The sequence below is a fragment of the Hydra viridissima genome, unplaced genomic scaffold, assembly GCF_058129835.1.
Source record: "Hydra viridissima isolate aposymbiotic clone 2 unplaced genomic scaffold, HvirCarnegie_v1 scaffold_7, whole genome shotgun sequence".
NCBI lineage: Eukaryota > Metazoa > Cnidaria > Hydrozoa > Anthoathecata > Hydridae > Hydra > Hydra viridissima.
In genome coordinates, this window is record NW_028324306.1 from 16,537,311 (window position 1) to 16,561,935 (window position 24,625).

A 24,625-nucleotide genomic window follows, 5' to 3' on the forward strand; every position below is an offset into this window, starting at 1 on the left:
AATGATTTAAAAAAGAAGTTGAGCAGCACGAAAGTATTTACTTATAAGCGAACTTTTGTATTGTTTTGCTGTAAAAAACAAATTTACATCATTAAAAATTTTAAAAGTATTATATTTTTAAAAATTTGATACAAAATGATGTTTAGAGAACGCTTTGATAGAAACTCTAATTGATAGGTTTCAATAATGAGCAATTAGGATTTACGATCGCTCAAAGATCATAAATATATTTCGTAAGTACATAAAAATATACAAGTCGTTCTTCACATGAAAAATTTTTGCGCCGCGCGGCTCTCACCAAAAAATATATGCTTTAAAACTTAATAAAATCATCTTGAAGTAAACCCAAGAAAAAAATTTTCAATTCTTTTAAGTCAATTAAAAAAGCAAAAGAGTTTTTAAATAAACTTTTAAGTGTTTTTGTCTTCTTTGCTTTCCAATGCAAATGGGGGAATACGAACTTCGAAAGTTTTACCGTCTGTTTTTTCCATTCGATAAGTTCCCCTTTAAACGAGAAATACAAAAATAAATATTTGATAATGAAAGTAAAAACAAACAAAAAACTACTCACAGACGAATACAAATAGAAAGTATTTTTCAGCGATATAATTAGCCGTTGCTTCTCTAGAAAAAGACCGCAATCCATTTTATTATTAACATTATGTATTTAAATATCTACTGATTATTTTACTAGCATTGTCGTCAGTTACATTATGCTTATTATGTTATATTATGTGCATTGTTAAGTTTATTATGTTACATTATGTGCATTATGTTTGAAAAAAATTAAAAGCACTCAAAGTGAGTTTGATTATAATTTAGATGATTCGTAATTTTTTTTTTTGAATACATTCAAATTGGAATTGTTCGTAGTTTTTTTGAAAACTTTTGCACGATTTCTCAACCAGCCAAAACTTTTTCTCAACCAGCATTTACAGAAAAATCTTTTTAGTTAAACGAGTTCCTCAAGAAGTTGTAGAGTAGTAAACAACATCATGGTCAAAATGTCTTTCCTTGCTACAGAAAAATTCACAAATACTAACTTACGGACAAATTTTGTTGCTAGAGGTGCTTCAAAACATTCTTCAGCCCCTGCAAAACATTCTTCAACCCTACAAAACATTCCTCAACTCTGCAAAACATTCTTCAAACCTGAAAAATGTTCTTCACACCTGCAAAACATTCTTCAACCCTACAAAACTTCTGGCTATCAGCTTTTAAAGGAGAATTTTGTTAAAAAACTGGTTGTGAAACTAAATGTCAACGTTGAAATCCTTTTCTTGTTAGAGCTTCTTGTTAACACTTCAACTTCAATAAAAAAAAAAAAAAAAAAAATGAGTATAACTTTTATGTGCATCTTATTCACAGAGAAGGAGAAGTTGTTATACGTGAAATGCAATTGTAAAGCATTGTATTGGAGAAAGTAGAAAGGATGTTGCTGGATTACTTTTTCAATTAAACGAATATAAACAAATTTAAACTCCGTTCTGGTTGATAAAATAAGTCGAGATTTTGTTGCAGAAATGGCATGTTCCTGGTGAAAGTAAAAATTCTGAGCTAAATTTTTAAAGTTAATATTTGAAAAGAATGATTTGGAAAATGATTCAACATAAACCAGCTTCAAGTTAATGTCCTAAGACAGATATTTCCATGAGTCGGCGGTCTACAAAGTTTCGAGGGATTGAATTCCAATCTTTAACGGATTTGTTTTGCATTTCTTTTACTTTTGTTTTTCTTTTATTTAGCGGTTCTAATAAATCCTCTTGACCTCTTGATTTTTTCTTCAAATTTCATTTTTAGCAAACCATAAAGTAAATATTGCACCTCACTTTAATACATTTAACTTTAGTGGCAAATATGATTATTTTAAACGATTAACAACAGCGGAGACAATAAGAATATAGCTGATGAACTTGGTTAAAGTTTTATTATGACTGATGAACTTGGTATACTTTGCAGCAAAGCTACACAGGCTTCAGGTTGTTCTTCAATCTCATTCGGAATGATCTGAAAAAATATCATTAAGTTTTCTTGCAGCTTCTTCAAAGAATGTAATGATTCTAACTAAGACAATTGATTCATTAATACTGTGGTTTTCATAAATTTAGACGCACTCATTTTTTTTTTTACATATATGTAAAAAAATACTTAAAATAAAAATAAAATAAAAGTGCTACCGCTATGTTTGATATATAATTTAATAGAGGAAGTGAAACTTTATTATAAAGCACCTTAATTTTTTTTACAGGATGTTTATTACTTATTCTATACCAATTAACACAAAAAAGTTAATTGATAAGCTTGATTTTATTTTATTCATAAATTTAGACGCACAATCAAAAAAGTCTTATATCTTGTTAGTTGATAGTTAAATAGTAGTTTTTTTTTCCATATTTCTCATTAATAGGCCTTAACAAATTAATTTTGTCAAAAAACCTTATATAAATATAACTTACCAGGAATTAGTTAATCATTATTTAATAAATAAACAAAAGTTAAGTAAGTTTTGCACTAAAAAGACGCGAAAAATAGGCAAATGACGTATCACTCAAGCTGAAAGATGGCAAATTATTGCTCACATCAAAGAAGGAACCAAAAGTAATAGAGAAATCGCCAGGTTAATTGGAGTCTCTGAGAAATGCGTTCGGACAACGAAGCAAAACTTTCTTCACACTGGTGGTGCCAGCGAGAAAGCGAGGCCAGGTAGACCCTTGTCAACCACCAGTAAGGACGATAGTGCCCTTTTTAGAGCTGTCAGAGCTAATCCAAGAATTAGTTACAAAAATTGAACATAGAATTCAATACAACGCGAAATACATCTATTTCTAAAAGCACAGTCCGTCGAATACTTATCAAATACAAGATTGGAGTCTACTCTGCTTTGAAGAAACCGCTCTTGCCTCCATATGATAAACAAAGGAGACTAAAATGGTGTCGTGAAAGAAGGTATTGGACAATAGAACAATGGAAAAAAATTATGTGGAGTGATGAGAGTAACTTTGAGCCTATCAATCGCAAATCTAACATAACAGTCAAAAGAATGGCTCACGAAAAGTATTACGCCAGGTAGATTAGACTGACTGTACAAAGTGGAGGAGGCTCGATAGGAATCTGGTCATGCTTCAATTACAAAGGTGTTGGTATGTGCCCAACATACACCGGAAGAATCAACTCCAGAATATACGTAGAGGTACTGGAAAACAAACTAATTCTATCAGTTGACCTGCATATGCTCAATGATAAACCATGGAAACTTCAACAAGATGGCGCTACTGCACACACTGCATACTATACAAAGGAGTGGTTCAACGATAATAATATCAAGACAACACCGTGGCCTCCATACTCACCTGATTTGAACCCAATTGAAAACATTTGGGCTTGGATTGACCGTGAATTGGCAAAGGTTCAAACTTCCACACTTGGCCAGCTGAAGGACGTCCTTAAAGAGACCTGGTATAAGGTCCCAGAAGCGATGAGCAAAAATCTTGTTGAGTCTATGCCTAGAAGAGTTCTTAGTTGTATTAAAGCAAAAGGCGGATATACAAAATATTAATTGGTTCATAAATAACGCCTCCTAATGTATCGTGCGTCTAAATTTATGAACAATTTTTTTTGTCTTATTTTTTTAATACCATGTAGTTGTACCTAATTATTACTTAGTGTTTGCATTTTTTTTGTAAATTTTTTTAAAATTTTGTATTCTGTATGTATTTATCTAATAAATAGAAAAAAAACTAAACCGAAATCTTTTTTCGTTATTGTTTTATTGTTAAAAAACTAAAAATTTAAATTCTCAAATATGAGTGCGTCTAAATTTATGAAAACCACTGTAGCTATAATGCTACAGGGCTTGTCTTACCAATAACAGTTATGATACTATTTTATATATAATAATATCATAACTGGTATTATATATAATATCATAACTGGTATTGGTTAGACAAGCCCTGGCTGTTTGCACGTTGGTAATAATTGCAACACTTTTTGCGCACGACTCTTTTGAGTTACTTGCAACCAGTTGGTTTTCCACCCATCTGTGGCGTACAAGATGCACCAGAAGACTTTCTAACTCGCCCCTCTAGCATTTCTGTAATCAACTCACTTTACGAAAAATCATGCGTAAAATAACACAAAATTTCCCTTCCTTTTTAATGTCTCATATTTAAAAGCATTATGAGTAGTGTTATAGGCAGGATGAAAGCCACATGCACCAATATAAATCGTTTTTGATAGATTTTAATTACTTCTTTTCTTCTCTCGAAGTTTGCAAAAAAGGAGGCTCTACAGCTAAACAATTGAGACTTTCGTCAGCTTCTCTTTCCAGTTGTCCCAAATTCGTTCGAATTCGAAATGTGTTCGAGTTCGAAAAATGTTCGCATTTTGAAGAGATGTAAGTTATTGCTGTTTTATTAAGAAAATCAAAACTTTAGCGTCATATGGTTACCATGTTATTCGAGTTACCCCAAAGTTCAGAACTCTTAAGCTAGGAAACTCTCAAGAGACATTTAGCATCATATGATTACTATATTATTTGAGTTACCCCAAAGTTCAGAACTCTTTAGCTAGAAAACTCTCAAGAGACATTTAAGTGAAGAGCTCGTTTTTATCTCCTCACCAAAAAACTTTGAACTGATTTTGCGTCATTAAGTTTTTGTAGCGAATGATTTTGTTCGACATCTTGCCAGATGTGAAGCCGGGTTTTTATCATTTATTTTTTTAAAACTACAACACAATAAAAACCGGGTTTTTATCATTTGTTTTTTTAAAACTACAACACAATAAAAACCGGGTATTATCATTTATTTTTTTAAAACTACAACACAATAAAAACCGTTCAAAGTACAGGACTGTTTCACTAGTTTAATTAATTAGGTTCTCTAAGAATTTTTTCGGAATTTAACGAGAGTTGATGGGTTTTGATGAGGTGTGACAATTTTTGATTGTTTATCTCTGTATTTAAGGAATCCAATGATTTTAGTTTAATCTTTGATGAATCTAAAACAATGTATACGAGATACTGAAAAACATTAATTGCGTGAAAATCGTTTGTACTGCTAGTTTTATGTTGTATTTAAACCGGACATAATGTGATAAAATAGTGAGCAATAACACTTGTAACAGCAGAAAGCACTCATAAAAATATAAAATTAAAAAAAAAAATTGCCTAGAAACATTTTCTATGACCACATTATTTGATAAAGCTTTTTGCACCTTACAAGTGAAAACAATCTCATGGCAGAAATTCGTTGTATTTTATTTACATGCTAAATGTATATCAGAGTTTTTTTTGAAGAGGAATTATGAGAATCATTATTTAAGAGGACTCATTAGATTCCTCTAAATATATTAACTAAATATAAAAAATTCTAAAAAATAAAATATATAATTCCTCTTTGATAGAAAGGACTGATTAGAATCCCTGAATGTATAAAATACAAACCTAAAATAGGTCTCATTCAATTTTATATTAAACTTTAAGGGATTTTAAAAAATAAAATAATCTTAAAAGAAATTTTTTAAAGCTAAGATTATATAAAGAAATTATTTAAAGTTAAGATTAATATAGAATTATTTAAAGGCATTCTCTGTTAAGAGCTGCATAGAATGATTTAAGAAAGTGATATGAGCTTAGAAAAGCATTTGGCCAAATGACACAACCTATGACAGAATTTTCATTTATCTGCAAATGCAGAAGAAATTTTTTTATTTAAACACATTTCAAAAGCTAATTTAGAAGTGTAGAAAGTTTACCACATCTGGCCGCTAGGAGATTGAAGAGAAACATGACTGCTGTATTGAAATGCTGGATGTCTAGATGATAATACAGGTTCTTGTCCTACAACTCCTCTACCACGAACAGTCTCAAGGGTACCAGAGAAACTAAATATACGCCAGTGACGTTCTCGAAGCTGAACTGATTCATTACCAAGATTCTCTAAGCGAATAGCATAACGCCACTACATGAAAGAGAGTTTTTTATTTTCAACCATACTGCCCATACATGTAAAACAATAATTTAAAAAAAATATAGTAGCTTTTAAAATATACTTATTTTAAAAAGCATTTAGACTGCTAACAATTTTGGGTGATAAGGGAATTTTACAACCTATTTTTTCTGTTTAAACCACTTCAAAATTCTAAAACCTATTAATGCATGATAGAGATCTGTTTTTCAGAAACTTTTCCATCTTAATCTAATTTAAAGATGAACAAATATTATCGCTATTAATAGTTTATTATTGAATGAATCCTTGGTAACAGAGTGAAAACACTGAACTATTTAATGAATATGTTGGTGCAAATGTGAGGTCTTTTTTACCATTCACATGCTTAAATGATCTAATAATTAGATTGAGTTTTGCTTCCTACAAAAAGTTTACAGTGTTTCTAATCCTTTTCCTCTATAAATCTGGGTTTTTCATGCCCTTATTTTTAACAAAAATTCTCACATTAATAAAAATTTTCCTAAACTTTGGATATGTTTTTGCACACTAATTTAATCATTTCCTGTTACTAAAATAGTTTAAAGATTTATTCTTAGTTAAACAAAAATTATTGACCTGTCTAAAAGGAGACATTTTTGAATAAGAAACATACCCAATAGCCTGTAGTCTGTTGCACAAGCTAAAATTAAAAAAAAAAATAGTAATATACAAGTAGAACAACATATTTAAAGGAAAACTTTTATTCATTCAATCAATCAATCAGTCAATATATTTTGTGTTAAGGATGTTACAAAAAACACAGGTCATTGCAAATAGTAATTTACTAATAAAACGCAATGACCTAAATAATATAAAGAAAAGACAAGAGAAAAAGTTAAGAAATAAACTTGTCACATAGTTTATTTTCTAATACAGCATGAGACCTTAAAAACCGTGCAAACTATGATACCTTTTTTAATTTTTTTTTTTTTGGAGGAACAATCATTTGATTTATGGTTTTGAAACCTTTGATTTATACATAAACAAGCAGTAAAATGAAAAATTTGATTTTTTTACAATGACTGCCAAAAATAAGATTGTCATTGACCTTCATCTTTTGGGTATTACGCCCAAAGACATAATAGCAAGACTTGGGATGGCTAAACAATCTGTGTACAATACTTTAAATCAATTTAAGAAGTCTTACCCATTTTTTGTCTTATCACTTAGTAAGGAAACCAGAAAGTGCGAAGACAAAAACTGTGAGGACTTTAAGGCTTACTAGAGCAGCACCTCAAAGCCAAAAGATGTTCCAGAGTCCATTAGGTTTAGGTTCAAGACAAAACGACCTGCTTCTGTGATGATGTTTGGAGTTGTTGCTCCCAATGGCCAGAAGATGCCTCCTGTTTTTATTGATTCATGTTTCAAAATTAATGTGGATGGGATTATCAAAACTTTTGAAGGCCAAGCCTGGTTGTGGATCACCTCTAAGTTCAACCCTGATGTTAAACTGTGTTCCAGCAGGATGGGGCTCCACCACATTTAGCTAAAAAGACCCAGGAATGGCTCAGAAAAATCATGCCAGAATTTTGGGAGAATGTTTTGTGGCCACCAAGCTCCATAGATTTAAACCCTCTGGACTAAAGTACATGGGCATATGTTGAGTCAAAGGCCTGTGGATCTTTCCGCAACAGTATTGCAGCTTTAAAGGCCTCTGTCATCAATAGAGTATGTCCTGAAGTAATGTAAGAGGTTTAGGCTCAGAATTGAGGCTATGATCAAGGTTTACACGTTGAGAAATTTTAAGAACTTCATGGAAAAAGGACATGAAATAAACTATTTTGGTAAAAGCATTTTCTTGTTTACTTGTCTTTATGAGTACCATTTTAAAAAATTAGTATGAGTTTTAAGGCCGCATGCTGTAAGTAAAATGTTGAATATACATACCCTTGATCCCATATAAAATGGTGCCACAGTTACACGAATATTTTCAGTGGTTTCACGATGAACATCAGAAATTTCAAGCCATCTATGATTTTTTTCATGCCATAATTGTAATGTAGAGCTTGCTGCAAAAGCTGGAACTACAATCAAAGGGACTTATAAATTGTTTCAGTGTATGTAGACAGCATGATACAACTTTTTCATTAGAAATGGAGCTCGTTGAATTATTTTATATATATATATACATATATATATATATATTTTATGTATACATACATAAAGATATGTATATATACATAAAGATATGTATATATACATAAAGATATATATATATATATATACATAAAGATATGTATATATACATAAAGATATATATATATATATATATACATAAAGATATGTATATATATATAAAGATATATATACATATGATATAGATATATATATATATGTATATATACTGATATCTATGTATATACATACATTTAGATATGTATATATATGTAGATACCTTTTTATTAAAAAGAATGTAACAAAATTATAATACTTATAACTTTTTTCCTTACTAAATTATCACTAATTCTATAATAATATGCATAAATCATGAATTCTGTATTACATGAATTGTAAATCCTGTTTTATTTTCAAAATATTTCAGATTTTGTAAAGCCTAGTGAATTCTTAATGGCAATTGGTCTAGAAATATTGTATTGATTCATGATATCTTAATATGAATTTAGTATTAAAATCATAATTTTTACATCTGTTATATATCTGTTATTTTATATACATATACATATATATACATATACATATATATATATACATATACATATATATATATATATATATATATATATATATATATATATATATATATATATATATATATATATATATATATATATATATATATATATAAAAAGCCGGTATATTTACCTCCTCCAGAAGGTGTTAGAAATTTCTCAAAAAGTTCATGTTGAATTGGTTGGCTATCATTTGAAGTATATGGCAGAACATCTTCATGATTCACATAATCCAGACCTATAAAAATAATATATATATATAAAAAAGTGAAATATAGCTTATTATGTTGTTGTTAATTTGAAAAAAGGTACCTGTCTATTTTAAGGGATGCAGAATCGAAATCTGAAGAGAAAATTAGGTGCTTATAATAATTAAAGTAGTCATTAATTAATTTCAAAGTTAGAAGAGCTGAATTACTGGTAAGTAAAACCTAAAAGCTTTTAACCTCTTTGAGAATTATTCTATTAGAATGCTCACAGACCACCAGTTGCGTGGCAGACTAAATGAATATTTTGTTTTCTTTCGTTTTTAAGACTAGAAACAAAATTTTAACAACTTGATCAGATTCAAATTTATATCAATTCCAAACCAGAATAGACATGGTATTTATATTTGGTTTCATATCATGCAGTAACCCTTTGTTCGCCTACAAAAGACATCCTTAAAGATTTTCAGTATAGGAAAGAAACATCAAACACTAACAATGTTTCCCAATTCTCAGTCTGTAATAAAAGTAGGAGAAGTAGCTTAATGTCTCAAAATCTTAATTTAAAAATCCAAAAAATTCAGAGATCTGAATGGAATTCAAGAGTATCAAACTATGATAAAATATCAGAAAATTAGCAAGGAGATTAAAGATTCTGTAAAAAATTTTAAACTCATATTCTGATTGATGATTTTGTTAGTTTACATTACAAGATTCCGAGCATTCACATTCATTATTTACCAACATTCACATTCATTAATTGCTTGTTCATAGTCACAAAAAAACAACTAAAAGTATCAATCAAAATCAAGAAAGTAATTGTACAGGGTGATTTTGCTAAAAACTATAATTTGCTGGGTATCATATGAATAATTTGTTACTAATTACTGTTGTTCTTATTAAACATTATGCCATTGTTTATCAACTGCCTTGGCTGCAAGAACAACAACTCTGTAAAAAAAATTATATTATGATAAATATAATCTACTTTAAACATGGAAAGTATACAATAATTGTAAATCTTCTGCAAAAGGATTGTTCCACATTATTCAACTTCTAACATTGAAATATAAAACATAAATGCCTAAATTCCTCTTTAGATTTTAACTCTGCATACCTTAAAATTGGGTTGTCCCCAAGTTTGTAGCTCTTATCCTACATGGTGAAAACACTACACATCAAAAGTAAATAGGACAGCTGTAAACAATATCACATCAGATACAAATGCACTGGTGTTCGCAAACACTTGTGGACCAGGAGCTAAAGAAATCTATGACTTAGCTAGAGTATTCCTACCATTTAAGCCAGCAAATTAGTAACTTACACTTTTTCTTTTAATGTATGCAATTGGCAAATTTCATCAAATCTGAGATAATGGATGTTTTTTCTCCTTCATTCACAGAGTATTATATTTGCAGGTTATATATGAACTATTATTTGAAAATAACTTTTAGTAATGGATACAATTTTGATTTTTTTTTTAAAATATCATAATTGGTTAATCTTACTTGGTTATTATTTTATGATGCTTTGTGTCAGCTATAAAGTTAAAATAAAAAGTAAATACACTTTTTTGGGAAAAGCATGTATATTTTCTTAAACTATTTAGCTGCTGAGTATCAATAAATCAACAAATGCAGCATTCTGAGCAGCCAATGTTGTTTTAATAACTGTCTCTAATGTACCACTCACCCCCATTTCAATTTTAAATAAACTAGCATTTAAAGTTTTTTTATTTTATTCACCAGTAATTTTCAAAAACTTAATGAAGTCAATTTACTTAAGCAGGTGTGAGTGCTAAAAATATAGACTTGTCATCGTATAAACTTTTGTATGCATATGTAAACATCCAATGTTAAAAGATTTCATAGATCAAATAAACCCAAAAAAACTTACCTGGAATAGCATACAATGAATTATCATTTTTGCTTCCTAAGAATGTAACAGATTCCGGTTGAGCTCTCTAAAAATATAATTTATTTTTAAAAGTAAAAAACATTGAAGATAAAAAAAATTAGAAATTCCGCACAAAGTTTTGGATAGGCTGTTTGTCAGGTTGAGAAGGATGTTTACCAAGGTATCACTAGATCAAAAAGAAGTACTTTATTCAAGTAGATGAATGATGTAAAAATGGTGAAAAAAATCTAATGAAGACTTGCATTGCTAATTGGATTGATTGTATGAAGAAAAAATAAAGGAAAAGATATAACAATTATCTAATAACTTAAAGATTGTGATTTTGAAAATTGTAACATTTGAAAAAAAAAAATTATTTAAGGTGCTTGGGACACCATTGATGCTTTAAGAAGATTTTAAATTTGAAAATGCATAAGATAACTTTAATAAAAAGCTTTTACAATATAAGGACAATCTCTCTGGTCAATCAAAACTTGGTAAAAAGTGGTTGGCACACCCTGTAGCTCATTTCCAAATGTCTTACTAGAAGATTTCTCAAGCAATCTAAAATCGAATGAAGTAAAAAAGTGAACAAGATGAATAGCTTAAAAAGTTTATATGCTATAATTGAGTATATATATGCTATAAGTGTATTGGGTCAACAATTGAATCACTGATCACAATAAACTAATTACAACAGCAGATTAAACCAAATGTTTTTTAGTTACACATTTATATTACTTTTCTAATGACAAACTTTAAAATTAAATAACCTACGGAGTATCATCAGAAAACATCCCCAATTGATCATGATCATAGACTTTTGCAACCCAAGGAAAAAGAATTACTCCACGATAGCCAAATATCTTATGCATAAACAACTAATAACAAAAATTAAAAGTTTTGGTTACAAACACTTTCCATTTTTTACTATGGTATGATTTTTTACTATGTTATAATAGTATAGTACTTTCCATTTTAGAACTATGGAATGTATTAAACATTGTCAATGAGTATTTTTAGGAAATATTTTGTTCAGATAAAAACATTAAATGTTATTTTTTAGCAAATTATATTCTCTATAAATTAAATAATTTGATAAATAACATACACAAAATATTATATTAAATTTAAAACAAACTTCATGCCTCTATAGTTTAAAGTAAAAAAAAAAGATGACACACCTGGCCATTTTCATATTTTGCTTGCTGTTTTGGTGTTTCAAACCTTCCTACCTCTACCAACCTTTAATTAATTCAAAAAAGATAATCTTAAAGGCTTAAATTTATAATATAAACAATTTTTAAAATTCATTTAGTTCCATATTTCAAATAATAATAAGAAAAGGTTAACATGACAATATATTTGCAAACTAAGTTCATATAAGGTTTGTCTAATAAATGTCTAATAAACATAACATACATTTGGAACTATTGTCTGAAAATAGAACTTTATATATATATATATATATATATATATATATATATATATATATATATATATATATATATATATATATATATATATATATATATATATATATATATATATATATATATATATATATATATATATTAGGGTATGTCATTATGTGATGGGGTGATTTTACCCTGGCCCATTGTGTAATGTTGCAGTAGTTGGAGGTAGTTGAAATAAGATACCTCAAAAAATTTCAGTGATTTGGGATGAAGAAAGGTTTGCAGATTTAACTTTAAAGATTATTGTGATTATACAAAAAATGCTATAAAAAGCGTGATAAGGAGAAATTAAAACTTTCAATTATAAGAATATGCCTTTTTATAAATTTAGGATCATAAATTATAAAAATGCTTTTTTTATAATTTATGATCCTAAATTTATAAAAACTGTTTATCTAATTTAGTAACTTTTTGAATTTATTCAAAAATATCATCATATGAATGGGAATAATATACTTTTGACATATATGCTTGACGCATCTTTCTGCTAAGCAATTTTGTCAGTAGGAGGCTCCAAAACGTCTGGAGCAGTGAGGTCTATGAACTCATACCAGTGATTGGCATTAAAATTTATTACAGGAATTTTTTTCAATTCATTTTGCAAACTGGTCAAGTTTATTCTGTAAATATAAAACTTTGATCAAAGCTGCGTCATGATTGTGTTTAAAAAAATAATAAAAAAACTTTTTTAAGTTACTAAGTCAATTAAATAATTTAAAAAGATACCTTTGTCTAAGAGTCATTATTGATTGAAAACTATGATTTCGGATCTTGTTGTCATCATCTTTAACCTTGGCATAGAGAATGTTTTTAGGTCTTAGGCAGAATGCTTTATTTTTAATGTTCTGCTTCACAATATATATAACATCATTAAATGGGAGAATAACTAGTTGAGTGATAGCAGAAAAAAGAAGACAAGGAGAGTCATGCAGCTTAGATGATGTCTTTATTTCAAAACATGTTGAAGTATAAACTTGAACGACTGGTTTGGTTGATTGTTTCTTGTATATAAACAGAGAATGCAAATAGCTAGAGTTAACCACCTTGGTTAGGTGGTTATATGGCATGATTAAGTGGGCCAACTTTATTAGCAGCCCATTTATCAGCAACTTTACCAGACCCAACTCCTTTGCAATACTCAAGTAAAAGTTTTTGATCACTACTAAGGTCTTTCAGTATTTCTTTTGAAATATATACCCATAAACTATAGGATTTGTGACAGGTTCATATAAAACTTGATGTGAATCCTGAATATTTTCAGTACATCTTTTACCAAGAAGGGCACTAAAGCTTCCTGATCCAGTTGTTACATCAAGTTTTTTAAAAAGAGCTCTTAAAGGAAGTTCGCTTTGATGTAGCATGCACCCAACGAGGTGCAGTTTTCTTTTTAACAACTCAAGTTTTACCACTAAACCACTTATTGGGCCAGTATTAGTAGCAGTATTATCAAGAAGATCTGCCTGAATACTTTCAACACTGTTAAATTCTTGTAAAACACTGAACATCTCCTTTGCAAGTACTAAACCAGTTGTGCCAACAATAGGAAGTGTTCTATGAGTCAAATAGGTTCCAGTAGATTTTCTATCTTCATAAGTAAATGTGAAGTGATGTCCCCTTCAGATGAGTTTATTCTGCTAGAAGTTCAAGTGTTCTGATCAAGTTTGCTATCCACACCAAGGCAAATTAACTGATTTTTTTCTAGATCTTCACCTTCACTAACTATCTTTATTTGTGCTTTAGCCCTATCTAATTTGGAAGTTTAATTAAGCTGTAGTCTCCAGGAAATTTCTTTATTGGTTGCCATTCAGCTTCTTCCTGAATGTTGTAACTTAACAAACATTTTATAGGTTGCATTATACATTCAAAATGAGAAATTTTGAAATAAAATAACTTGTTTGGAATTTAAAATTTCAGAGATTAAAATTCCAAATATTTTAGAAACTATTAAATTTAGGCCATAACTGAGAAATTTAAATACAAATCTGCAAGCCATTTTTAATACATTAATCCTGAAATTTGGTGGAATTGTTGTTACACACTAGTTACAGTAACTGCAACATTACTCAATTTGATATTGGAAAAAAATAGTAAAATCAACCAATAATATATATATATAATTTAATTAATAGTCATAGTTTTCTTTTCATTTTTTGAAATAAAAGATATTAAAGCTTTCAACATTGCAAAGAGTCAATCTATTCTATGAGTTATTAAAATAGGATATAATATGTAATAATTTTTTTCTTAAAACGATTTCATGGAAAAACAATTTAAACGTTAATCTAAAAAATGTCGGAGAAACTTGCTTCAACTGGATTATCAAGATATCTTTATAAAAAAAGAACCTACGTTTAAGTTCAAAAATGATATAAAATTTAAACTCTAACCTCGATACATATCGCCGAAAGAATTTACATTGCAAGCTAGTCTTGTAGGAACATCTAAGTATCTTTACTGCCATCTCTAACCTTACGCCATTTTATGTTTGTATGGCTTCTTTCAGTCAAGAAAAATCCTAACCTTATACAGTGAATTCTATAAACAAAAGTATCAGCGTAAATACTTCGATTTAAGGTACTTAAATGCGTAATTTAATGAACTTAAAGCGTTAATCAAACTCTAATAAAAATAATTTACATCTAAATTTGGCCGTTATCTAAGTAATCTTCCAAATTCTAGACTCAATTTTTTGATTATTTTTATAGAAAGATTTTTTTTTTCTTTTGGGCTTTCAAGCGCTTTAAGAGTGAAACTTTACTAAATATCGTTCTCATAAAAAAATAAAATAATAATAAGTTGAAGAAATAGCTTCCCGTCAGCTTAATTTTTAACTACAATGATTTAGCCGTGGTTAATTGTTAGAACTGAATGGGCGCTGTTTTCTTCATGACAGGTTTGTTTGTTAACGACAAGTACTTTGTTTAGTTTGTTGTATTTTATGTTTGTTAAGACTATCGAATGTTTATCGACAGTTTGTTTTGAGTTGCCTTCAGCGTGTGTTTTGGTGAAGGCCATATCAGATGAAGAGGGGGGGGGGGGGAGCTAAAAAAACCTTATAGCATAAAAACTTTAGACAATTTTAGACAATGCACTATAAATCCTAACTTATGTATTAATAGAATGGTTAAGTACTATTCTAATGTTATTATAAATATTATTATTTTTGTTAAAGTAAGCTATTTTTTACTTATTTCTTTACATGTCATTTATGTTGAAAATAAGTATCCTCACACACATTAACACCTCACATATTAACACCTTACACGCGTTAACACCTTACACGCGTTAACACCTTGCACTCATTAACACGCTAATAGCATCTTGAATCGTTATTCAAGACACTAGTTTTCATAAATTTAATATTAACTTATGCTTAACTATTACTTATTATTACCCATAAACTTAATCTAATAGGATAATTAATTTAAAAACTATTCTGATACTGTACAATTCTATTAATTAGAAGCGTTTCCTGTATTTTTGTCGTAATTTAGCGCGTAGTAAATTTAGCGCGTAGTAAATTTAACGCGTAGTAAATTTAGCGCGTAGTAAATTGCTTATAAAAGAATAAGAATTGATCTTGATGGAACACAATCGTCTAGATAAAATAGAAGATCAGTTGGTATGGCGTGGTATTATTTTGTTTTTTCCATTTCAATTATCCAGAAACCGCTCATTAAATCTAAATTTGTAAAATATTGTACACCGATGAGGCCACCGAGGTGATTAATAAGAGTTATTCGGTATGTGTTGCCTGTGAACGTTTTTTTTCCGGATACAAGAGTATTTACATATCACTTTGATGGAGAAGTTCTGGATTTGGTTCGAAGCAGAAATCGTTTTTACTAGAAAAGTTTTTTACTTGCTACAGAAAACTTGTTTGAACAAAATTGAAGTTAAATTTAAAACAAACTTCATGCTTCTATAGTTTAAAGTAAAAAAAAAAGATGACACACCTGGCCATTTTCATATTTTGCTTGCATGGTTACGATGGTTGGTGAGATTTTGAAAAAAACTGCTCATAGAAATCATTTTAATAAAAAGGTGGTATTCCACAATTTAAATCAAGCCTGAGTTATATTTAAACTTAAGACTCTATCAAGAATATGTCAAGGTATATGAATGTTCTTCTTAATGATACCCAATCCCAGCACTAAAAACGTGCTCCAAGCCAACAGTAAAATTAGAAAAAAAAAATGTTAATGCCATAAATGGTGGAAACAAGTCACTTACATACTTGAGTGAAAGTTATGAGTTTACGTCTATAGCTTTTTTCTTTTCCTTCACTCACAATCATCAACTACTTATTTTATCTATGTTTAGATGGAAATTCCTATATTTTTTATATTACATGACAAAGTTGGATTTTGTGAAGTTGTTTTGTGTCAAACTTGTTGTTGAACATAATTTTTGAAAAGTATTTAATTCTATTTAGTTCTGTGAGGAAATCCTTCCTAAGTATAACAGCATAGTCGAGGTCCTTTATGACTGAAATTCGAACTGTAGTATAAAAAATCCATTAATGGGCAGTGTGTGACCGTTAGCGGAAGTAACTCGTGGTATCTCACGTGGTAAGCAACTTGTTTATTGGATTAAATTGTTTTCAGTATTCTTAAATTATTAATTATAATCATTTTATTATATATATTATTTTATTACAAATATTAAATTATAATTGTAAAGCCCGTAGCTTATAACAGGAATAGATACTCTAGTGCCATTTAGCATTCTTGTCCAAATCTTGCTTACCTTTCCCCATATACTAAGATTTGTTGTTTGAGGCACTGTTTTCTGTTCAGACATCTTGATTAAACACAGATTCTAGACTTAAATCGATCAATCGAACTGGTAGGATTGTTTTACTGAGCATATCAATTTTTTATCATTTTTTTTCCTCATTATAATTTGGAGTGAAATATTGATATGTAACTTTTTCTTCTGTCTCAGCGTTAGATGCATCTTCAAGGAAGATACTGATGATGATTCCTTTCCATATTTGTTAACTCTTAATAATACTTGATAACTGATAAAAAAAACTTGCTTCGTCTTTGGTAAAATTCTGGATCTTCATATTTGAGGTTTTTCATTACTAGAGGTTCATAATTTGCTGCGATAAGATGATCAAAGTCTTTCTTGTTTATTGTCTGGTTCTCTTGCAAAAGAGGATTTTGCTTGATAATGCGTTTTAACAAATATTGAATATAATCTCATAGACAGTTCATCTCATAGATCATCTATTTATGATTCTCACGTAAGGTTCAGAGGAGAATTATCCTATTAAAATACAAATGATCTCTCGCTGGTGTGTCATTATAATAGCTGATGTTGGTTTTATATGGGTAACTTTCAAAAGTTGGTAATCTGTGACGTCATATTCTAAGATTGTGTTGTCATTAAGTTCGGCAATATTGGGCAATACCACGCCCAGAATACAAATTGATAAATCATTCTTTTAATTTTAATGGGTATCTGTTTGTATTTAGCACGTTATTCTAGTGGTTAATTTGTTTCGTTGGTTTGAAGTAATTGTCTGTGTAAGTTTGCTTTGGGTTATTTTAGTAGTATATCTCTAAATTTAGTTGTTCTAATTCTATTGTGTGATTCTAATCGTATTCCGGATTTCAAAATATCGTTGTGCCAAGTTTGTATTATTTCTATTATCGTTTGTAAAAGTTATAAAATAGTTTTGACATTGTCTAAGATTTTACACTTTATCGATGTCAAAAAAATATCGACGTCTTAAAATTTTATCGATGTCAAAAATAACTGTATTTCTAGTTGTTTTTTGCGAAACCAAATTTAAACTTTGAGTGACCATTTTATCTTTCATGCAGCTACACAAGTGTGTCCGCCTTGTGTTTCTCTCACACTTTTCATACTGTAATAAATATTATGTTTGTAAGTATAATAATTATCATGTTTATAAGTATAATAAATAGTATTTTATAGTTGAGGGAAAGTTATGAGTTTACGTCTATAACTTTTTTCTTTTCCTTTACTCACAATCATCAACTATTTATTTTATCTATGTTTAGATGGAAATTTCTATATTTTTTATATTACCTGGCAAAGCTAGATTTTGTGAAGTTGTTTTGTGTCTATTGAAGAATGCTCTTGCAAAAAGTGATGGTATATGGTATCCTGCATGCAACGTCTTCAAGATCATTAGACACAGTGCCTCTGATATCATTGAAGTATCTCTCGCCAACTAAAAAAACAATCATCAACTATTGTAACTGTAAACTCTTGCTATAAATGGAGTTACTTTATGTATGTTTTGAAAGATTGTATTTTTCTTTAGGAGATACGGAGCAATCGAAAATAGGAAGATTTTTGTTGTACGAATCTTAATTTTACTGACTCGGTTATCTGTATTAATCACTCGATAATTTCACTTGATTAGTTACTTATATCCTAAGTTAATTCATAAATAAGGCAACAAAATGAGACAACCGCTTTCAAAACAATTTAAAAACTAATTTTTAAGCAACCTTGTTGAGAAAAGGGAGGGGGGAGGAGTTTTACCATTACTTCATAATGGGTAACTAATTTGCTAACGAATTTGAATGATGGAAAAAACTTTTTTCTTTGATTACATAAGTATAATTTTTTTTGTAAATTATTTTTTAATAAATTGTTATTTTTTTTTAAATAGGAAAACCATTACAACTTTATTTCCCCAAAAATCAAAAAAGGAATGAATAAAATTTAGCACAAAAATATAGTTTGTATTGGGGTTTGGGGTAGAGACCGGAAAACAACTCCCTTTCTCCTTTTTTTTTAACAGTCCCTAAGCTTTAGAGGTCCACCAGAAAAAGTTGGCCCAGACCTCAATCATCCTCTCTACGGGCCTGACTGTATGTTACTGTTGAAAAAGAGTTTAAAAAGTAGAGTAAAAAAAAGCACATTTACCCTGTTTCCATCAATCATGTAAGTTTGATAGCATGTATATTATGATCTCCATTGTCAGCTAAAACACTGCTTATACCAAAAAATTATAAATAAAACCTTCATCGTCAGCCAAAGCAGAAAAAAGTTATAAAAAAAAACTATTTAGCTAAAAATATTTAACTTACCACGAAAATAGTTTATAAAAGGAAAAAAAAATATTTTTTTAAAAATTTTCCAACTAAATTTTTAAACAGCAACTGTTTAAAAACATCGTCAATAAACAAAAGAGCGAAAAAATTGAAACCAAAAAGAACTTTTGAGTTTTACACTCAACAAAAGAAAATAAAGAGTATTTCCTTAGCAGAAACAATATGACGTGAAAATGACTTTATTAGTTTTTAAGATGACAGATTAGCTTAGCTGTAAACAAAAACTAAAAAAAAAAACTACTTATTTTTTCGCTTCGTTGTAGTTGAAAAGCTTACTGATCGAAATGAAAAAGATCTTTTTTGATATAGAGTACTGAGCTTCAAACGCACACCGAATTATAGAACCAACTTTCAATATCCTTCCATTCACAAACGCAGCTGCTTCCTCACACCTTGGACGGTTTGTGAATACACTTGTAACTAAGTGTCATATGGCTGGCACATGATCAGAAGAAGAGCACAATCTTAACAGCCTAGAATAAACTCTGACCACACGATTTTGTCAGAAAATCGTGCAAAAGAAGTGAACCGTGTTAACCCACACATTAGTGCAATTATTCTGGGGGATTTTGCAGACGTTGTACGTATGTATTTATTTTATTCCTGCAATATTTTCGCAGTAAGAAATCTGTTTTCTTCTGGTTAACAAACTTTTTTCCGGGAATCAAAATTTCCAGAACTTTGTTTTCTAGTCGAAACTTTTTAATCTTTTTTTTTTACATTAATCTAAAAATATGGAACCATCGAAAAACAATTCAAATAATTAAATGATTTTAGAGTATAAATTCGAAGGAAATTAAAGTCTGTTTAAAGTAAACGAACATTTACATCAAACTTAATTTTATTTGTCTTCAAGGTTAATATTTAAAGTTGAAACGTCAAATAAGCATTACATACTGGTGGTCTGTAATCCTGATTTGCATCATAGCCACTGATTACCATCATATAAAGATCATGTAAAAATTACTTATATTGGTAAACTGTTATCCTGATGTAAAACAGGATTATTGTCTTACAATTATATAAAGATTATCATTAACATACAAGTGAGTATAAAAAGCACTTCACTACATGGAATTGATAAAATAAATCATAAGTAATTCATATTTTTTAAGTTTCTACAGTAAAAAGCTAGAATAATTTCAGGAAATCTTGTAGAAAATTAAACAATAAAAATTAGATTGTTAATTGCTTCACGTGGAGTGGTTTTTGAATGATAATATTTAAACTGATCATGTTGAAAAAAAGGTGACTATTAGCGTTTTGGAAGTGTTTTGGTTGTTCTTCATGTTAGCAAAAAAGAAAATATTTTGTTTTTTTACATGTGTGTGTGTGTGTGTGTGTGTGTGTGTGTGTGTGTGTGTGTGTGTGTGTGTGTGAGTGTGTGTGTGTGTGTGTGTGTGTAAATACATATACACACACATGTAAAGAAAAATAATGCTGGACTTGCATCAGAATGATTATTCTAGACACAAATATTTATATTTATATATATATATATATATATATATATATATATATATATATATATATATATATATATATATATATATATATAAATGTAAAGAAATAAAATGTTGGAATTTCATCAAAATGATTGTTTTAGACACAAATATTTTTACTTATATTTTATATTTATATAAATTTTATATAAATCTATTGTGTTCACTACATTGAATTATAGTTCTTTTTTTTAAACTTGCTTGTTGCTCCATTTTCTGTTAATTTATAGATAAAGGATTAGAATCAATCCGTTTGCAAAAAACTCAAAAAATGTGGTTTGAGATTGCATGTGGCGTTGCAACACCAATTTTGCTTTATTTTTTTGTGTCTTACATTGATCACTTGATAGAATGCAGAAGGTTTCCACCGGGACCGGTTCCTCTACCAGTCATCGGTAATCTTCATCTGTTAGGAAAAAAGCCGCATGAAGCTTTAGCTGAATTCTCAAAAAGATATGGAAGCGTCTTTAGCATAAGTTTCGGAATGCGACGCATGGTTGTTGTATCAAATATTGAAACTGCTCGAGAAGCGCTTATTGAAAAAACAAATGTTTTTGCTGGGAGATCAAAATCTGACGTTGCGGATTTAAGCTCACGCGGATATTACGACATTGTTTTCGCAGATTACGGACCTTTGTGGCGAATTATGCGTAAAATAGGTCAGTCTTCGTTAAAGATGTACGAGGACCATTCAGGATATTTTGAGAAGGCAGTGGTTAAAGAAAGCGAAGAATTACACGAAAGACTGTTAAAAAAGATAGACAAGCCCATGGAACTGCATACTGACTTTAGTAAGAATTTCTTTTATGACTATTCCAATGCAGATGGAAGCTTCGAGTTTGTTAAACTTTTCAACTGTTTTGGTTGACTTTAGGAGTGTTTTAGTAATTTGAATTTAGATTGATGTCAAAAACTATTTCTTAAAAGCTGTGTGCTACATAAGATTACAGACTTTTGAGTCGATGTAATCCAGTACATTCATACATAACTGTTAATTAACCATGTATCAAGTGAAGAGAAATCTTTTTAACTATGTTGTGCTTAAATTTATCTAGCATTGTTTGTATGATGGCAAACTTTAAAAACTTCTCTTTTTTAGGGAAACATTTGCTATGATAATAACGCAGATGATCATTTTATTCGTTTTACATATTCAGAACCAACACATGTGAAAATCTATATGCTAAATAATTCTTATCGATAAGTCTCTTATGCGATAAGAATTATGTTTGTATTTACTATTTTCAGTTTCTGATGTGCTTTTTTCCTTATATTTACAGATTCGGCGATTACAAATGTGATCTGTTTTATTGTTTTTGGTGAAAGGTTTCAATGTTCGGATCCAGCATTTAAAGAAATTATTTTAACCATGCGGAACTTAGTTGCTGATTACACGAAAACCTCTGCTACTCGCTACTTGCCATGGTTAAGACTTTCACCTTTTAGCGGATTAAAAGAACTTAAACGCACGCTATCGAAGTTGTTTTCTATCCAAAAAGAGCAGTTGATAAAACACTACAAAGCTGATGTGAACAACGTTCGAGATTTTACAGATTCTGTTATAAAGCTCTCTAGAGATAAGACGATGGGAATAACAGAAAGTGAAAAGCTAACCGACGAGCATTTGGAAAACATGCTTGCTAATATGTTCATAGGAGGTACTGAAACGCCTTTGACGTCTTTGTTGTGGTTTTGCCTATATCTAGTGAGCTTTCCGAAATATCAGCAAGAAATATACAACGAAATTGTGTCAGTTGTCGGAGAAAATAGATACCCGTGTCTAAACGACCGAAGCTCGTTGGAGTTGGTTAAAGCTTTTCTGAACGAGTCGTGGCGCTTTTCTTCGTTGCTGCCTCTTGGAATTGCACACAAAACAATGAGCAAAACTACTCTTAAAGGCTTGGACATTCCTAAAGATGCGGTAGTCATGATAAACCATTGGCAACTTCACTATGACAAAGAACATTGGGAGAACCCAGAGGAGTTCAATCCTTACCGATGGTTGAACAAAGATAAAAAGTTTGATCCAGACAGAATGACGAGTTACTTGCCTTTTTCTACCGGCACAAGAGGTTGCTTAGGTCGAACAGTTGCCGAAGCTGAGCTTTTTATATTTTTTACCAGATTAGTTCGAGATTTTAAGTTTGAAGCAAAACCTGGTTGTCCTCCTCCGAGTTTAGCCGGAAAACTCTCCGTTACATTTGCACCAGAACCTTTCGAAGTGCTTTTGACTGTGAGAAGCAACAGCCTCTTGATGAGAAAAAACAAACAGGAGTAAAAGTATCCAAAAGAAAATAAATTTTCCGTTTTTGTTTTTTTTTAACTGCATATTACTTTACAATAAAGTAATATTCTAAATCGGACAAATTTCAAATAGTCAAAAACGGGACTGGTTTTTACTACTTTTTCTTTTCAGAAAATATTTCTAAAAAACATTAAAAAAAAAAAAATTGAATTTTACGTGGTATGGCTTAGTTATAGTTATCAAACATTTGTCAAAGATTAATTAGCGGTTAATAAATTATGTTTGTATAAACCTATGCAGGTATTTAAAAAAAATTATTGGCACCAAGCAGGTATTTAGGGATAGCTGAAAAAGACATTCAGAGATTTGGAAAAAAAGTAAATCAACAGGAAAAGGAGTTTTACAAAGATTTTGTGCGGGTCAAGTTCATCAGTTTTTCTGTATACTGAAATGCAGAGCTTTTTTTGTACATATTTCTTAAAGTTTTTCGGTTTGATTTTCTAAACTTTTTTGTAAAACTTTGAAAGAATAAGTTGGATTAGTTTTAATCGAGGTGCAAAGTTCATCATTTGCACGGCATTTACATTTATTGCATACTGCAGGGTCTTTAGATTGATAATTTTGAGCTGCTGATGGGAAAAGAAATCAATAAACTCACATTCCTTCCATCGGAATTCCATTCGTGCACGGTCTCTATTATTTGAAATCATTGAAAAACTCAAATGGGGCAAAAAGATCTTTCCCGTGCATCTCTGGATTCCATGCGAAGCCTTCTGGTTCATCTTCAACTTGTTCATCTGCTAATCACAATTCATCTTCAACTTAGTGTAAACAATTTTGTTTCATCTTTAATATAGTGTACACAGTTTTCCAATTAATAGCTAATCGAAGTCGAAAATGAGTGAAGTGCGTAATGTGTTCTCTAATGAATTCATCAATTTTACAGGGGGTTCTTCAACTCAATTGACAGACCTATTTTTGTGTTTGGCGCGGTTAAGAGACAAAAAAAAAACACATCTCAAGAGGAAGTTGTTCATTTTGAGAGATGTTTTCGTCTCTCAGCTGCGAATAAAACTCCGCAATGGATACCGTGAACGGGCACCAGCAGTTTTAAGCAGTCAAAAATTCTATATAAAACAAAACCCTTTGGAATTTCCAAAATTAGATTGGATTTTGATAACAGAAGTTTTCCATTACCAACCATTTAGTCAAGTAGTGCAAAAGTAAAAGCCTGTGGCTTTGATCAAATATTTTAGGAATGTTGTGGGAAGAACTCCTTTTGAACAGATGCTTTCAATTCTCAACCATTTGACACCTGATTCGAAATTGCTGATAATCCCCATTCTTTGCCACAATGGGAGACGGTAGCGATCAGCAGCTTAGCGACTAGTTGCTAAAGATAAGTTGAAAAATATTTGTAATAAAAAGCGACAGCAAAACGACATTATAGATATTTTTTTTAACAATTAAAATATTAAAAATTAAATAATTATAACTTTACATATGAAGTTATCAAAGTGT

General features: G+C 29.8%; 2 protein-coding genes and 1 long non-coding RNA gene across 4 annotated transcripts; 1 reads left to right on the forward strand and 2 right to left on the reverse strand.

Annotated features, from left to right (window-relative positions):
* Positions 1-211: 211 nt before the first annotated feature.
* On the reverse strand, positions 212-15,042 carry LOC145184451 (polymerase delta-interacting protein 2-like). The gene is made up of 11 exons (XM_090092615.1): positions 14,895-15,042; positions 14,645-14,792; positions 11,964-12,024; positions 11,557-11,660; positions 11,241-11,343; positions 10,780-10,846; positions 8,811-8,915; positions 7,875-8,011; positions 6,601-6,627; positions 5,755-5,960; positions 212-504 (listed from the first exon to the last, which is right to left on the reverse strand). Exons 2-11 carry the CDS (start codon positions 14,716-14,718, stop codon positions 411-413), a joined length of 978 nt encoding a protein of 325 aa, XP_089948741.1. The 5' UTR covers positions 14,719-14,792; positions 14,895-15,042; the 3' UTR covers positions 212-410.
* A 2,956-nt stretch (positions 15,043-17,998) lies between these two features.
* LOC149886375 (uncharacterized) lies at positions 17,999-20,303 on the reverse strand. Its single transcript, XR_016454013.1, has 3 exons — positions 20,255-20,303; positions 18,321-18,465; positions 17,999-18,135 (listed from the first exon to the last, which is right to left on the reverse strand). It is a non-coding gene; the product is annotated as an uncharacterized LOC149886375 (long non-coding RNA).
* LOC149886376 (steroid 17-alpha-hydroxylase/17,20 lyase-like) lies at positions 19,498-23,158 on the forward strand. 2 transcript variants are annotated; one of them, XM_090092613.1, is made up of 3 exons: positions 19,498-19,937; positions 21,090-21,650; positions 22,140-23,158. In XM_090092613.1, the coding sequence occupies exons 2-3, from the start codon at positions 21,131-21,133 to the stop codon at positions 23,135-23,137; spliced, it is 1,518 nt and encodes a 505-aa protein (XP_089948739.1). In that variant the 5' UTR covers positions 19,498-19,937; positions 21,090-21,130; the 3' UTR covers positions 23,138-23,158. The 2 variants fall into 2 exon arrangements, with proteins under 2 accessions (XP_089948739.1, XP_089948740.1); XM_090092614.1 differs by having other exon boundaries at positions 19,531-19,941.
* The last annotated feature ends 1,467 nt before the right edge of the window (positions 23,159-24,625 follow it).

Coding starts and splice junctions, on each gene's coding strand:
- LOC145184451 (XM_090092615.1), bottom strand. CDS start 14,718: ATGGCAGTAAAGATACTTAGATGTTCCTACAAGACTAGCTTGCAATGT. Junction 12,025..14,644: donor TTTCGGCGATATGTATCGAG/GTTAGAGTTTAA, acceptor AATTAATTAAAG/GTTGGTAGAGGTAGGAAGGT. Junction 6,628..7,874: donor CATTTTATATGGGATCAAGG/GTATGTATATTC, acceptor TTTTAATTTTAG/CTTGTGCAACAGACTACAGG.
- LOC149886376 (XM_090092613.1), top strand. CDS start 21,131: ATGTGGTTTGAGATTGCATGTGGCGTTGCAACACCAATTTTGCTTTAT. Junction 21,651..22,139: donor GGAACTGCATACTGACTTTA/GTAAGAATTTCT, acceptor TTATATTTACAG/ATTCGGCGATTACAAATGTG.